At 41.1% G+C, this 15,682-nt stretch overlaps 2 protein-coding genes across 4 annotated transcripts in view; one reads left to right on the forward strand and one right to left on the reverse strand.

Annotated features, from left to right (window-relative positions):
• Positions 1-69: 69 nt before the first annotated feature.
• On the reverse strand, positions 70-9,515 carry nek4 (NIMA-related kinase 4). 2 transcript variants are annotated; one of them, XM_034218380.1, is made up of 16 exons: positions 9,221-9,515; positions 8,143-8,409; positions 7,855-8,052; positions 7,658-7,765; positions 7,374-7,528; positions 7,020-7,155; positions 3,932-4,591; positions 3,776-3,826; positions 2,940-3,089; positions 2,418-2,582; positions 2,192-2,258; positions 1,971-2,083; positions 1,748-1,836; positions 1,399-1,616; positions 1,182-1,315; positions 70-693 (listed from the first exon to the last, which is right to left on the reverse strand). In XM_034218380.1, the coding sequence occupies exons 1-16, from the start codon at positions 9,305-9,307 to the stop codon at positions 595-597; spliced, it is 2,697 nt and encodes an 898-aa protein (XP_034074271.1). In that variant the 5' UTR covers positions 9,308-9,515; the 3' UTR covers positions 70-594. The 2 variants fall into 2 exon arrangements, with proteins under 2 accessions (XP_034074271.1, XP_034074269.1); XM_034218378.1 differs by having other exon boundaries at positions 71-693; positions 1,748-1,839.
• Positions 9,516-11,520: 2,005 nt separating this feature from the next.
• camk1b (calcium/calmodulin-dependent protein kinase Ib) overlaps positions 11,521-15,682 on the forward strand; it is a 33,360-nt gene continuing 29,198 nt past the window's right edge. The window contains exon 1 of one of the 2 annotated variants that reach the window (XM_034218305.1): positions 11,521-11,655. Coding sequence is in view for 1 of the 2 variants with exons in the window: in XM_034218304.1 (XP_034074195.1) it covers positions 13,293-13,303 (11 nt within the window). In the remaining variant the exon portion in view is untranslated. Of the gene's footprint in view, positions 11,656-13,290; positions 13,304-15,682 lie in introns of those variants that run through there. The other variant, XM_034218304.1, reaches the window with a different exon arrangement.

Below are 15,682 nucleotides of genomic sequence, written 5' to 3' on the forward strand. Positions count from 1 at the left end.
ATATTTGTCACTTTAAATGACAAAGTTGTTTTATTGTGGTTCTTGACATCAAAACAAGTTGTAGACCGATAAAGAAATCACATTTTAGAATTTATTAGAAAAGATTCAAATGTTAATATCTGCAATACATCTACATTACATTATTTTGTGTATAAGAAATTAGAATACAGGGAGGTGTCTTCAAAGAAACAGCATAGATGAAACAATTATTGAAATGTATAGATGGATTATAAATAAACAAGTATCCATTACAGAAAGTAGAAAAACAAAGAGTGCTTTAACATGACTCAAAATATGCATAGACGTTCTGCAAATGACAGCAGTAATTTTTGGAAAAACGAGGTAAAAAAGGAATTTTAAACAGTTATTAACAGAAGACTGCTCGCACTTCAGCATTGTGGAAATTCAATCTACACACATTAATGCACAAGCTTGTGTTGGTGTCTGGGCAGGCAACAATTCATATTCGGTGAGCACACTTGAAAGCTGAAATATTTCTCCCGTAGACAAATGTTCTTGTTAGAGATCAATCAAAAAGCCTCTTTTCACAATTGGTATCATTGAACATATTCTCTGTTGTATTCAGGATTTCTTCTAGCCATTGACGGCAATATCCTCAAAGAATTTCAGCTGCCTCACCATCACAGCATAGGCTTGGTACTTCTCATCTCCCATCTGATCTCGAAGGCACAGCTGCAGTGAGAAAAAAGGATGCTAACTTATCATTTAGGAAACAAAGGACCGCTGGATTATCTGGCTTGACATCTCAGACAAATCGATTACACTGTCCATGGACCAGTTATTATATTCTAAGGTGTGATATGGACAGAATATCATACAATATGATCTTAAATATAACATACATTTTCATAAAGAAGTCAGTCTAATTTATTGATTTTCGGAACTCTTAACACAAAGATTAAATGAATGCATTGACCTCCCTAATGCATCATAAACTCATAAATCAGTCTCTGTATGTAACTTGTACACCACTCTTTCATCTTAGGGACTTTCCTGGTGCACAATGTATTGCACCTAAGGCTAGCAAACCATGATACTCCTGATCATTTTCAAAAATGAACACACGTATTTCCCAAGATCATATTTAGCTGCTTCCTGATTTTTTTGTTAAACCCCGGGTGCAGTACATATGATTTGGTGTGATTTGTTGAACATCATACCTCTCGTTTGGTGTCGTCCTCCACCTCCATGATTTCCAGGACCCTGTCCAGCAGCTTGACCCCCAGACCCTTCACCACATCTGTCCTCAGTTTCTCTATGGCTCTCCTGATCTTGGCTGGACCAGACGACGAGCCTTTGAGAGAGAAGCCGGTCAAACACAAAGAGTCTCCAGAATGCCTGAATGATGCAAGATAGCGTTTGATCAAAATGTCTAACCGATTGGTATTTCACCGAGTGACAAGTTCTCCGCATCCTCTCGAGCCTTCCCATGAAGCACCAGGGTGTCTCTGTACTTCCTGTTCAGCTTGAATTCTGGCAACGAGGTAGAGCTAAATCCACCGTTGTCCACCTCAGTCACACCGTCCCCAATATCCATTTTCAAAGTTTGGGTCATCATGTTGACTAAATCGTGCATGTCACCTGAATCGGTCTTCCTGCAGATGAACCATAAATCAGGGATAATACAGCACAATGTACAAAAGTACTTTTTTACACGGTTTACACAAAAAACTAGTATGATATCAGACCTTCTAGATAAATAAAATGAACAGCAGTATGCTCTTACTTTTCCCTGCAGTCTCCCTCCAAACGTTCTGTGGAACTTGTGGATGAGCTGCACTCGTCTTCATCTGACCTTTGCTCCGGCAACTTATCCTGCTGTAATAAAACACATCCCACTATTGTGACGGACATTTCACACACACTTCTGTTTAAAAATCACAAGGCAAATGCAGCCCTTTTTTTTTTTTTCATTCTAATAGTCATCCAAAAAGATGGGGTGTCCATACCTTACAGTTGATCTCAGTGAAAGATGCTGAAACAGATCTGGTGTATGGAGAGTTGTGGTGCTCCTCCTTGGTGGAAGTGACATCATAAGATGCCCTTCTCACAGCACTAACGTCTGTGGAAACAACAGGAAAGTTACCCAAATAAATTCAACTATTTAATTTACAGTTTTTTTGTGTTTCCAACTATGATTTTTGTGTTTCAGGAAATGAAAACGAGGTACCTGTATGGCTGGAAACCTCCTGGGACTGCCTCAGTCTTCTCCTCTCTCTGGCAGTGAGAGGACGATCCTGATAGTAAAATCGACAAATGTTCTGTGATTATTATTTGCTAAATTCGGCAAGAATATAACAACGTCCCAATAATAATCAGGCCAATAATACGTTTTAATTTTGTTTTGTAGTCTATTTAGCTTTTGTTCTTGTGCGTGAGTGGAGAAGAACTCTCACCAGCGGCAGCGGTAAGAACCCGTCCTTCGAGGAGCTCACTGAGGTGGAGGTGGCAGCTGCACTGGATTTCTTGCCCTCTGTGCTCCTCCTGCTCCTCTTCGTCCTCTCCACGGCTGTGCTCTCAACAGGGAGTGGAGGTAAAGGTCTAGGAGCAGCCACCTTGGACTTACAGAGGGCAAAACATAATACATCAAAGTTGAATTAAGATGAATGAATATAGATCGTTTAGTTATTTTAAGTCTCAAATTTGTCATATTAACTGGTTGGATATAAAACTGCTGAGAAATGTACTGTACTTATTAAAGAGGATATTTCCTAGCATAAATTGCGTGTCCATTCCCAAATGCAATATGATGTTCAGTTGGAGAAGACAGAAGACAGTATTTGAGCAGAAATATGTTATGGTGGAAACGTTTCTTTCTTATGTTTTCGAAAGTTGTCCAATCTTAATAATCCCGTAAAATGTTTTATATTTTTAATCCACAGCACCAACAGTCCTTGAGTTTATCTATTTGTCTTTACCTTTGCCTGATCCCCAAGTGTCCGTCTAACGTCCCTGCCTCTGTGCTGCTGCGACACAGACGGTTCTGATGAGAGGAACAGGGGAGTTGGGTACGGAGGGGTCCGGCCCGGCTTACTGGCTGGTGAGGGAGATTCTTCCAGAACAGGCTCCTAAAGAGATGCAATAACATTGTTTCCTCAGTGGCTAAAATCTTCCAACGTCATGCCTCTGGGAGCACAGCTGTGTCACACATTCAGCTAATATGAAAACTCAGTTTTTGACATAAAAATGGAATGATGGATTATCAGTAATCTTTTCAAAGCGACACAGACACATTGGATTAACCTATGGATTAACCTTCAGCCACGTTTTTCTCGTTTTAATGCCATTGAACACAACTTTTGATCAGAACAACAGCAAAAGGTAAGAATATCTCCGTTTTTGCTACCTAAAGCTACGTGTTGTGATGTCTGGGTTTGCTTCCCATGTCGCGAGTTCTGATCGCTCAGTGATGATACTAATACCTCTAGAATATGTGGAATCTCAGCTTTAATCTGATAATCTTGTTTGTGCAGTTTCGATAGGTAATAAAGTATTTATCCCTAGAGTTCTGTGCTAAGTGCGTTAGCATTTTTTCCCTCAGGGCTCATTTAGACGCTTCATTTTATTTCGGTAAAAATGGTTCATATCGTCAGTTAGCTGAGTTTCTTCCCGTTAAGTGAGTATGACACATTCATAGATATTAAATGTTAAGAAGCCCTGAGACACAGTTTCGTGAAAATAAAAGCCTGTAGCCCCTGCCGGAGGGGGCTATGGGGCTTAACGGGTTAAAGAGTGAAATAATTGTAATGCTCACCAGTTTTGGAGAGAACGGCTCTAACATCTTTTCAGTAGATTCTAGGCTTTCCTACAAACACAAACACATATAATAAATTAATGAACACATTCAAAATAGACAAGAATCCTTTATGAGACAAATACAAATATACTACATATTAATAAGAGCACCTACTTGGATGTCAGGGGTATTGTGTTTGGTCGGAGCTCCCGTCAGCAGGGTAATGGTGTCACCTTTATCGTCCATATTAACTTCAATGTTTTCTTTATTCGTTTTGTGTGCAGATCTCCTCTCAGGTGTAGAAAGAGCCTCCTCTCTCTCAGCTTCCAGCTTTGGGCTCTGCAGGTCAGCCTCTTTAAGTAACTCCATGGTGTCATCCTTATTATCCACATCTGACATCTGTTTCTCAATCACAGAAAATGTATCCGCAAGGTTTGGTGCAGCCTGTGGATGATTACCCAACAGTCCATTGGGTGCCATCCTCTCTTTTGCTCCCTGACTGCCAACACCTGATACAGACTTCATAGGGGGCTTAGCAGGGGGAGGGGGGGGAGTGGGATCTGGTTTCCCTCTCCCCTGGCTGTCTCTGTGCACACTGTGAGTCACGGGTTCATTCCCTCCACGGTGATGAGACACAGCGGACGGGGGCCCCTGCACCTGCCTCTTCATCACGTCCTCATCCTCCTGACGTTGGACATCAATATTGATGTTGCTGATGGTTGCCATGGATGCAATGAGAGCGTCAGGGGAAGGAGGTTTGGGTGATGGAGGTTTTTGGACCGGAGAATGATCTGCGACGCCGTTCCAAACTTTGTGTTGTGATTTCTCTTCTTTCTAAAATGAAAGAGAAAGAAACCAAAACAAGATAAACACTGTGAAGAAAGTGAAGAAGCTTTAGTGTTTACAGCAATCCACTGGAACCTTTGCAACATTAACAGCCAGGATAAAATCACACACAAAAAACATCTTTATTCAGTAATTAAACTTATTCATGACTAAATTGTTTGATTTGTAAAACCTGGATACAGTGTTATGTATGTTATACATTTAAAGACAATGCGGCAAGAATATTATACATGTTGTATTGCTTCTGTTTAACTGATCCAATCAGAAACATTACGGTTACAACCATCCTTATTGCTTGCTATTGGACAAGTACAGCCGCCCACTGATAGCATTGTGATAACTATGACATGATAGGCTTCTAATCCAATGAAAAATTACAATTCTATAAATAACAACACAGTAATTTAATACTGAGTGGTTGAGAAACTGTAGGAATAAATCTAAAATATGTTACATTACATTACATTACATTGCATTTAGCTGACGCTTTTATCCAAAGCGACTTACAATAAGTACATTCGACCAGGAAGACACAACCTTGAAGAAAACAGAATCATATACGTACATCAGGTTTCATAGAGCCAAACATTTCAAGTGCTACTCAACTGGCTTTAGATAAGCCAGTCCTTTATTAGTATAAAAGTGCTTTGTTAATAATTCTATCGCTCGAAGTGGAGTCGAAAGAGATGAGTTTTCAGTCTGCGCCGGAAGATGTGCAAGCTATCTGCCGTCCTGATTTCAATGGGGAGCTCATTCCACCATCTTGGAGCCAGGATAGCAAACCCACGTGTTTTTGCTGATGGGAACTTGGGTCCCCCTCGCAGCGAGGGCGCAACGAGTCGTTTGGCTGATGCAGAGCGGAGTGCACGTGCTGGGGTGTACGGTTTAACCATGTCCTGGATGTAGGAAGGGCCAGATCCATTCGCAGCATGGTAAGCAAGTACCAGTGTCTTGAAGTGGATTCTAGCAGTTACCGGAAGCCAGTGAAGTGAGCGGAGGAGCGGCGTGGTGTGGGGAAATGTTGGAAGGTTGAAGACCAGACGAGCCGCTGCATTCTGGGTGAGCTGCAGAGGTCGGATGGCACATGCAGGTAGACCAGCCAGGAGGGAGTTGCAGTAGTCTAGGCGTGAGATGACGAGAGCCTGGACCAGAACCTGAGTCGCTTTCTGAGTCAGCTGGGGACGCATCTTCCTGATGTTGTAAAGCGTGTATCTGCAGCAACGGGTTGTAGCAGCGATGTTTGCAGTGAAGGACAGGTTGTTATCTAGGGTCACACCCAGATTCCTTGCAGTCTGAGTCGGGGAAACAACTGAGGTGCCGATGTTGATTGTTAGGTCAAGAGTGGGACAATCTTTTCCCGGAAGGAAGAGCAGCTCAGTCTTGTCAAGGTTGAGCTTGAGGTGTTGAGCAGACATCCACTGAGAGATGTCAGCTAGACAAGCAGAGATGCGTGCAATGACCTGGGTCTCTGAGCGGGGAAAGGACAGAATTAATTGGGTGTCATCAGCGTAGCAGTGGTAAGAAAAACCATGCGGGCTAATGACTGATCCGAGCGAGTTTGTGTACAAGGAGAAGAGGAAGGGACCAAGAACAGAGCCCTGAGGGACCCCTGTAGTTAATTGACAAGGGTCGGACTCAGACCCTCTCTAAGTCACCCTGTAGGTACGGTCTTTCAGGTATGAGGTGAGGAGGGAAAGTGCAGAGCCTGAAACTCCAAGTTTTTGGAGAGTGCGAAGGAGGATCTGATGATTCACCGTGTCGAATGCAGCAGACAGGTCCAATAGGATGATGACAGAGGAGAGGGATGCAGTTTTGGCAGTGTGCAGTTCCTCAGTGACAGCAATGAGAGCAGTTTCTGTGGAGTGACCTGCCTTGAAACCAGACTGGTGCGGATCCAGAAGGTTGTTCTGATTGAGATAACAGGAGAGTTGTTTAAAGACAGCGCGTTCAAGTGATTTAGACAGGAACGGGAGGAGAGAGACAGGCCTGTAGTTTTTACATCAGACGGGTTGAGAGTGGGTTTCTTTAGGAGAGGGTTTACTCTTGCCTCCTTGAGACTGTTTGGAAAGTGACCAGAAGTTAGAGAAGTGTTGATGAAATGGGTGAGAAACGGTAGAATATCAGGAGCGATAGTCTGAAGGAGGTTTGAAGGGATAGGGTCCAGAGGACAGGTGGTAGGGCGGGCAGAGGTAATGAGGGTAAGAACCTCACTTGGAGAGAGAGGGGAAAAGGAGGTAAGTGTGTTGGTGGAAGGAGGGTCTGGTGACCCAGCGGTGAGTAAAGGTGAGTCAGAAAAAGAAGAGCGAATATCATCAACCTTTTTTTCAAAGTGGGTAACAAAGTCGCTTGACAGAAGTGATGTTATAGTTGTGTGTTGTCTGTGTTAAACCAGTGTTGCAACTCACGACTCACTCACCCGTTTGGCCCTGGCTGGAGGTGCATGCTGGGGACTTCTCTCAGGTTTTGGCTGAGATGACACCACAGACTGTCCACTATTGGCACCACAATCCCCACTGCCCCCCTCAGCTTTCTTTCTGGACTTGGCCGTTTTTCTGTTCAGAACCAAATGAAACACAAACATGTAAGAAAAGATGATATTCTGCTCAAGGCTAGCAGCTCACTGTTTCAGTGGAACAAAAATAAAAGAGACAAATATCTGACTGATGTACAGAATAGTTCCAGTAGATGTTTAATGAAATGTGCATACAATGAACAGCTTTAATGAAATTAGAATTGAACAATTAGGCAGTCTGCTGTCGGTGCCACCTACTCTTTAGTGGCCTCGAGGAACATTGCAATTTGTCGTTTGATGTAGGGCTGTCGGAGGATCAGTTTGACATCAGGCCTGTCTTCAGGTCTCTTACACAGCATGCTCTTGATCAGGTCTCCCAGCTGGGGGTCATAGCTGCTGGGCATCTGTGGCAGCTGAGGAGAAAACCAGAGGGAAATGTTATAAATCGTTTTGAAACTATTTGGCCAAATCAAGGTTTCAGAAACATAATATGCTGTACTAGTTAGAGAAAAGAGAATCAATTAAAAACCTAGAATATCTACCTTTCCTTCTACGATGCGATAAACCAGCGAGTTCATGTCCTTGGCATTGAAGGCATGTTTCAGTGTGGACATTTCATACACACAGCAGCCCAGGGCCCATACATCTGACTAAAGAAACAAGAGAAAATCCATTTGTAAAGCAGTACTATGACAATTCACTAATAAAAACACATAGTAAACGCATTCAACCATATTACCTTGTGGTTATAGGGTTTATTAGAGAAGAGCTCTGGACTCATATAGTAAGGGGTCCCTATGAGAGTGCTGGCCATGTCATTCTGGTTCTCCAACACCCGTGCGATGCCAAGGTCTCCAACTTTGATGATGTTGGTCTTTGTCAGGAAGATGTTTTGTGTTTTAAGGTCCCGGTGAAGAATGTTCCTCTCATGCAAGTACTGCAAAGCAAAATCACAACAGTGACTACAGGTGTCCTGTACTCATATAAAGAGAATAAATGATGTCTGACCTTGCATGGCTTTCAGTACCTGGAGAGCCATGGCTATCTGGACAAACCACTCCACCACCTGCCTCTCAGGTAACAGTTCGCCCTTTTGCTGTTTGAGTCGGTGGTAAAGGTCACCGCCTTCACAGAAACCCATGGCAATGTACAGCTGGCAGTCATCTCCTTCCCAAGACTCCCTGTACGTCACGATGTTGGGATGTCGCAGCTGGGAAAGAAGCTGCGCCTCCTGCTCTGCAGAACGCCGCTCCCGCTTCGAGGAGGTGGTTAAATTCAGCTTCTTAATGACGTACTGGAGAAAAGAGAATAGGCACAATGACTCTCCCTGATGGATGGAAGTTATGGAAAACAAACAGTATTTGTTATTCTATTGTACACTTTTAGAAACCAAAATACCTAGGTCACTCTTGGAAAAGAGATTGTAATCTCAATGAGTCTTTTACCTGGTTAAATAAAATAAAAGATATATACCTGGCGTAACATGCGAAAAGTCCCCATAAAGTGGGAAAAGAAAAAGCATTTCAAATCAGCTTCAGTTCTCATTGACATCATATCATGTTTTGGTAAAAGGTGAAGAGAGGTGTAGACCACAGAGTCTGAGATCCAACATACATTAATTATGTTTTGTTATTGTTTTATAGCTTAGGTTCTAACTACAAACTTCCCTTACAAGAGGGGGATAACAGTCCCCATGATGGTCAGAACAATTATCATCCAGCTACCGTTTCTTTAATTTGAATGGTTTAATATAAGAAATGTTGTTGTTACAAATCCTAACGATGCAGACAGGAAACAGCTGAGTGTTATTTTCCTGTAATAAATAACAACACAAATAGTTTTTACTAACATATTACAGTTGAGTCCTGTCTTCCAGCTGTTACTAGTATTGTGTGCATACATATCAAACATAATATAAAAGAGCGTAAACAAATCTTATGTTTTAGCATACTTTAGCTAACTTTAAGCTAGTTGAAGCTTAGCTGAGTCTTTGTAGAGTCATGCCTGTTGATTATAACGTTTCAAGCAACGCCAATTGTTAAAGCTACGTAGCTTATTTAAGTAGTTTTGGGCTGTATTGAATTCCACAAACACACAAACATCACCTGTTTTCTGTCTGTTTTGTTTTTCACCAAGTTCACCTCCCCATAGCTCCCTTTCCCGACGACCCTGATGAAAATATAATTATTCATTGTCCTTCAGGAAAATCTTCATAACGCGACCAGAAACGCAGACATTACACGACATGTCCACGAACAATAACTGGTTTATTTCGTCCCATACTCGAGCTGCACAGTCGAGATAAACCTGTGAAATATGTTGGGAAAACTTCAGCTCAGAGTGCCAGCGATGAGGTTTTGAACGCAGGAAATCAGCAGCGGATAGTTTTTTGTCACTAGGCAACTGTCAGCACCCTGCCGACGAAGCTGAGAGGGACCTACTGGAGCAGAAACAGTGCCGTGTGCACCACAGCGCCCCCATCGGCGAAGAAGGATACATACTTTATTAATAAACCCCAGTGATGTAGGCCTACAGTATTGTACACCTTTGTACTTAACTTGAGTATTTCAGTTTGTGCTAATTTGTTCTTCTACCCCACTACAATCCAGAAGTAGATTGTGTACTTTTACTCCACTACATTTATTAAATACCTTTAGTTACTTTGCATATTTGGACTAATGATGTGAAATATAAAAAACACTTAAATAACACTTTAGTTATAATGTGAATGTAGGACTTTTGCATAGTATTCCTATTCTGTGGTAGTTCTACTTTTTCAACCACTGATAATTCCCACGGGGGAAATTCAATGTTTAACGAATAAAGTATTGTTTGTTTGTAGCCTTTATTTAACCAGGTGAAAGCCCCTTGAGATCAAAATATATCTTTTTCAAGGGTGACCTGCAGGACATTAGTTACACATTACAGCTGGTATTGGCAGCATCCTTAACAGAAGCCATTCCTTAGAAATGCCTTAAAGGTAATGCCAAATTGTAGTTTTTTAAGAGTGAAGGTTAGAGGTGAAGAGGCCTAGCTGTTTATTTTTGATAGACCCAATCATTAAGTTCTTGCTTTTTGCAAAGAATGGTGTCCATACCGTTATCCCTTGACATGTACATGTAGATAGGCCTACATGCAATGAGATGTAACTTTCATTAATTAGAGTTACTTATTACACCTGTACTTTTTCTGACATGACATGTCAGAGAGAACATTTTTTATACACTATAACTATTGCAGATTTCTGCAGACTTGTGATATTCTTGACCTTGCTTGTTTGTGGCCCACTATCCACCAGATGGAGCACAAGACCAACTCAATCTGAGACAATCTGCACAAATTCACTATAGCAAAGTCTGCTCGCACCTTGCAGGATAAATGGACAAGGTCCGTTAGGACAAGACAAAATATTTAAAAATATTTAAAAAGTAGATTTAAATCAAATCAAATAATTGAAAAAGAAGATCAAATCAATGAGCCTAAAACAGTACTTGTGGTCAGAAGTTTGCATACCACAAACTCTACCATCAGCCTACTAAAAGGCGTATATTAGTTATGTGAACCAGTTTTGTAGCCTTGGTCTTTGTCATTGTGTGTGACCTTTACCTCTGGATCAGGTCTATATATTAAAGAAGTGATCATGTGATCCAGAGTTTTAGAGATAATCCCTGCATCTGCAAAGCCATTTTTATTTTTACTGTGAATACATTAATACTTTTCTACGACCACAAATAATTTAGCAACTTCCATTGATTTTCATCAATATATAAGAAAAGTACAAAATATGCTGAAATGGGATAGATGATCAAGTCTACCAATCCAGATTATTGAGATTCAAATGTAATGAGTGCCAGAGTACCAACAAACTGTACAGTTGACTTATTATTTAAAGAGTAATATTGTTGTATTAATACATCTTTGTTGGTAGCTTGAATGCCATAATTTCAATGGTGTAAAGTAACTAAGTACATTTACTCAAGTACTGTACTTAAGTACAATCTTGCGGTATAAATGTGATAAACACATCAATAATTATAATCAAAACATAAAATATATATTGATTGTGAAATGGGCCAATCTGCATGAGTACTTTTGGTATTTTAAGTATATGTAGATGCCAATACTTTAATACTTTTATTTGAGTAACATTTTGATTGCAGGACTTTTAATTGTAACAGAGTATTCCTACACTTTGGTATATATACTTCTACTTAAGTACAACTAAGATCTGAGTACTTCTTCCATCTCTGCTTGGTTTTCAGAATAGGGCCACCAGATAAAACCATTAAGGCTGCTCACCTCCTGTTATAAGTGCAGCAAGGGTGTCACGGGGAAGTGACCAATAGCGTGGCAAAAATGTTTACCTGTGTTTACAGCTCTGGCTCTGATTGGTCGGTGGGCCGGCCTGCCCTGAGGTGACGTCAGGAGGAGCGCTGCTGGTGAGGTTAGTACAGATTCCGCGTGCGAGCGCTCCGAGTTGTAGAGACGGACAGACGGAAGGACACACGGCTGCTGGACATTACTCCCCGTTACATTTCAGGTATGAAGGACTGCTGCTGCACTGTCATGACACAAACTTTTAACTCTGACTCTCAAAGGCTAGACGGATGTTAGAGCGGTGATTTTTGCCCGGGTTTTTTTTGGCAGCTCGTTTTCTGGCAGCATTTATCACTAGCTAACCTTAACAAGCGCTTAACATGCACTCATTTGCCTTTATAGGAACGTTTTACAACTCTCTGACAGGGGTTTGTTGACTTTAAAACTATATTTCAGTGGAGGCTGCTGAAGTTTACTGTCAGTCTCGTTATGTACTGTCACTCACATGCAGAGGACCTGTGTAACTGAAGCTGCAGTTTGCAATAATGGGCTGTATGAGGGACTGAAGTGACACCTGTCTTCTTCCATGCAACCAGTATAACTTCACTGCTTTCTGAATTATTGTAACCTTATAAGGTCAAGATTTGTTTTCTATAATATGGTCTGACCACATATAAACAGCGATGGTGTTATTATTATTATCATTCTTCACTGCAAAAATAGCATGCAGGATTTCTCACTCAACCTGACAGGATGTGTATTTTTACCCCCTCACTCATTTCTAATTTCGTTTTCCCTCTTTTTGTTTCTCTCTTTCATCTCTCTTTCATACACAAAAAACATTCTAATCTCTTATGGAATAAGACTTAAAAAGGTCACTTTTAAAGAAGATTTACAGACTGCTGTTAGTCAATATCTCTGTGTTTGTCACTGAGCCAGTGGATGAATAGGTTGATGGATCGAGGGACATGCAGAACAGAATATATAGGTAATCAATAGATTATAATGAAGGGTATAAGTTATTAAACATGGAATCCGGAACTATCTGGATCACTGGCCTACGAGAAAATACACTCGCCCACCACAGATACCTCTTATCTTCAGTTCAACCATTTGAAACCATGAATCATTTGTATTTTTTGTACTAAGTGTGTGAATGGAGTTTTGTTGTGCTGGCTCCAGCTGCATGCATTTCACTTCGGTTGATGTTCTTTACAGAGAGAGAATAAAGCCATTATGGGAAAACATAACACTTCTGGGATTTAGAAAATACTATTATTGTCCTTCAAAAAATGCATTATACTCTATGGAATCCGATACAAAACCTGCCCAGCCAGGTGTGAGGAGAATGCTCAGCTTTTCTCTTCAGGGCAGTATTCAGATTGATAATGAGCGTAGTGCCTCTGCAGCTCTGAAAGCATTACAATATTTGAGACGTAGCCTATGCGCATACCCTGATAAAGCTCTGAAATAAGTAAATACGTTTAAAATCATTACACAAACTAGACCTATTAGGCTTTCAGTGTAGTGCATCTGCTCTACAAGGAAAGCAGACCGTTAACATGACAAGTCTTGGTCGTCTTCCGCTGAGACTGGAGCCATCCAGTTCACACAAAACAAGTGATGTGTTCAAGAGCAGTTGCTTTAAGTTAGCTTTTAGACATCTAGTTTTAGTATCAGCACTCTAAGTTTGTCTGTTAGTATGTTCTAGGTCCTTCGTGTGTGGAGTAGTGTTGCTAAAAGTATTCACACCATTACAAATAAAATGTCACACAACACAGTTACCACATGTCGTTTCGTCACCTTTAACTGTGGTTGTGTGTGTGTGTGTCTTTCTTCTGTCTTCTGCACATCACAGGAATGGGAAACCAGTGAGTACTGCGACTATATTTTGTGTAAACCTTTGTGAAAAGAATGAATACTGCATGTTACATACTAGTCAGGGTTTGTGACTTTAATATCATGCATCTCCTCCAGCCTTTTCAATCCTTTTGCTTCGTGGGTTTTGAGCAGCTCATCTTCACCCGTTGGCCAAAAGTCGACATGATTTGGCTGTTTTTGGCCTTGTTCATGCGATACCTGCATGTGTCTCTCCTTTACTCTCCCACATTTTTAAACTTGCCCCTATCTGCCCCTGCGTGTCAGTAACTTGAACCTTACTCAATATCTTTTGCCTTGTTTGAAAAGCAGACCCTACTTGCTGAACATTGTCTCTTGAACTCCAATTGCTTTGACATGTGTTGTATGAAATGTAAATATAGAAGTTAAACATATGTGGATGTTTGCGCCATTGAAGTGAAATCCAAGTGTGTTTTGAAGAATATTGAGGTGTTTGTCTGTAAATTCTGGTCGATTTCTGAAATGAGCACACCCAGTACCGATCAAAGTTCAGATGCATTTATAGATTTTAAAAGGCTATGATGTTAAAATGATATTTTTTGATGTTCAATATCAGTGAATGAATTAACACAAATCTCTCTGAATCTCCATATGAGCAAAGTGAGACGACAAAAAAATCATGCTTGGTAATGGATCCTCAATTCTGAAGAAAGAGACTGGTGTCAAGTTGAAGACGTCCTGAGGACTAGAGTTACAGTCTGCTATGTATTGTTTGTTTGTGCCCTACAGTAGTTATTACCTTCCAGCAACAGAGAGGCTTTAAAGGTGCAGATTTACCAGCAGACATTTGACTGGACTTCCTCTTACTGCTTCCTCTAAGCACATTGCATGCTGCTTTACCAGCCATGTTTGGAAATACTTCCTTTTACTTAAGTTGCTTCAAATGGCATGCAAAATGCGGTAGAGGAAATGATGAATGATAACAATTTGAAATGTAATCCTTTGTGCAGTTTGTTCCTGAAACCTTTGGTTACATTGTTCAGATGCTGTGTATACCTGATCAGGTTATATCATTGTCATTGCTTTTTGTGTGAGATATGCTGTTCTTATTCATATCCAATAACAAAACATGGACGCTCTTGTGTTTTGTTGTGGTTTTTGGAAATGAATCAACAGCATATAGCCATTCAAGTGTCCAGAATGAATTCCACCTAAGCTGCTAACGCAATGTCCACTCTCAGATACAGCTGCTTTGGGTTTCCATGACGACACGTATGAAGCTGACTTCTGACGTGTGTGTGTGTGTGTGTGTGTGTGTGTGTGTGTGTGTGTGTGTGTGTGTGTGTGTGGTGTGTGTGTGGTGTGTGTGTGTGTGTGTGTGTGTGTGTGTGTGTGTGTGTGTGTGTGGGTGTGTGTTGTGTGTGTGTGTGTGTGTGTGGTGTGTGTGTGTGTTGTGGGTGTGTGTGTGTGTGTGGTGTGTGTGTGTGTGGGTGTGTGATGTGTGTGGTGTGTGTGTGTGTGTGTGTGTGTGTGTGTGTGTGTGTGATGTGTGTGTGTGTGTGTGTGTGTGTGTTGTGTGTGTGTGTTATGTGTGTGTGTGTGTGTGTGTGTGTGATGTGTGTGTGTGTGTGTGTGTGTTGTGTGTGTGTATGTGTGTGTGTTGTGTGTGTGTGTGTGGTGTGTGTGTGTGTGTGTGTGTGTGTGTGTGTGTGTGTGTGTGTGTGTGTGTGTGTGTGTGTGTGTGTGTGTGGCCCAGTGCCAGTCAGAAACACAATTCAGCATTTTAATGATTCGACTCAGAAATAATAGGAAAATGATTATTATAATGTCTTTAACAAAATGGCTCTTGTACAGTTGAGAACAATACGTTACATCATCTCATGTAGACAGACTGTGAAGTTGCCAGGCAGGCAGCAGGAGCAGAGGAGGAGAGGGGCGCGCTGATATGAACAGAGCTATTTTAGTCCTTCAGGCCTCCAGTTAAAGGCACTTTCTGGGTTTAGATGATGATAGCTGTGACAGCAGAGAATGTCATGAGGACAAACATCTGAATGTTAACTTCCTCTGAAAACATGAGCAAGGGAGACAAAAATAATTAACATCCTTTGTTTTTTATTACTTTTAAAGGTGTTTTTATGCTTCACACATCCCCTCACCTAAGCTTGAGCATTATACAAGCTCAGTAAATGCACACACATTACAGATAAGCTGACATTTTATATTCAGATAAGCTTGTCTCCTATACAACAGTGTGTGTGGGAATCTTCTGACAGACACACAGTTCGTTGTGTTTCAGACATTGAACGTTTGACAATAAAGTTATTACACAAGGGTTTTATGCAGCTGTTAACCATGTGGTATCAAATGGATCACTATATTGTTGAACTGACTCATTAACCAGTAGATACTGA

The sequence above is a fragment of the Gymnodraco acuticeps genome, unplaced genomic scaffold (assembly GCF_902827175.1).
Source record: "Gymnodraco acuticeps unplaced genomic scaffold, fGymAcu1.1, whole genome shotgun sequence".
Classification (NCBI taxonomy): domain Eukaryota; kingdom Metazoa; phylum Chordata; class Actinopteri; order Perciformes; family Bathydraconidae; genus Gymnodraco; species Gymnodraco acuticeps.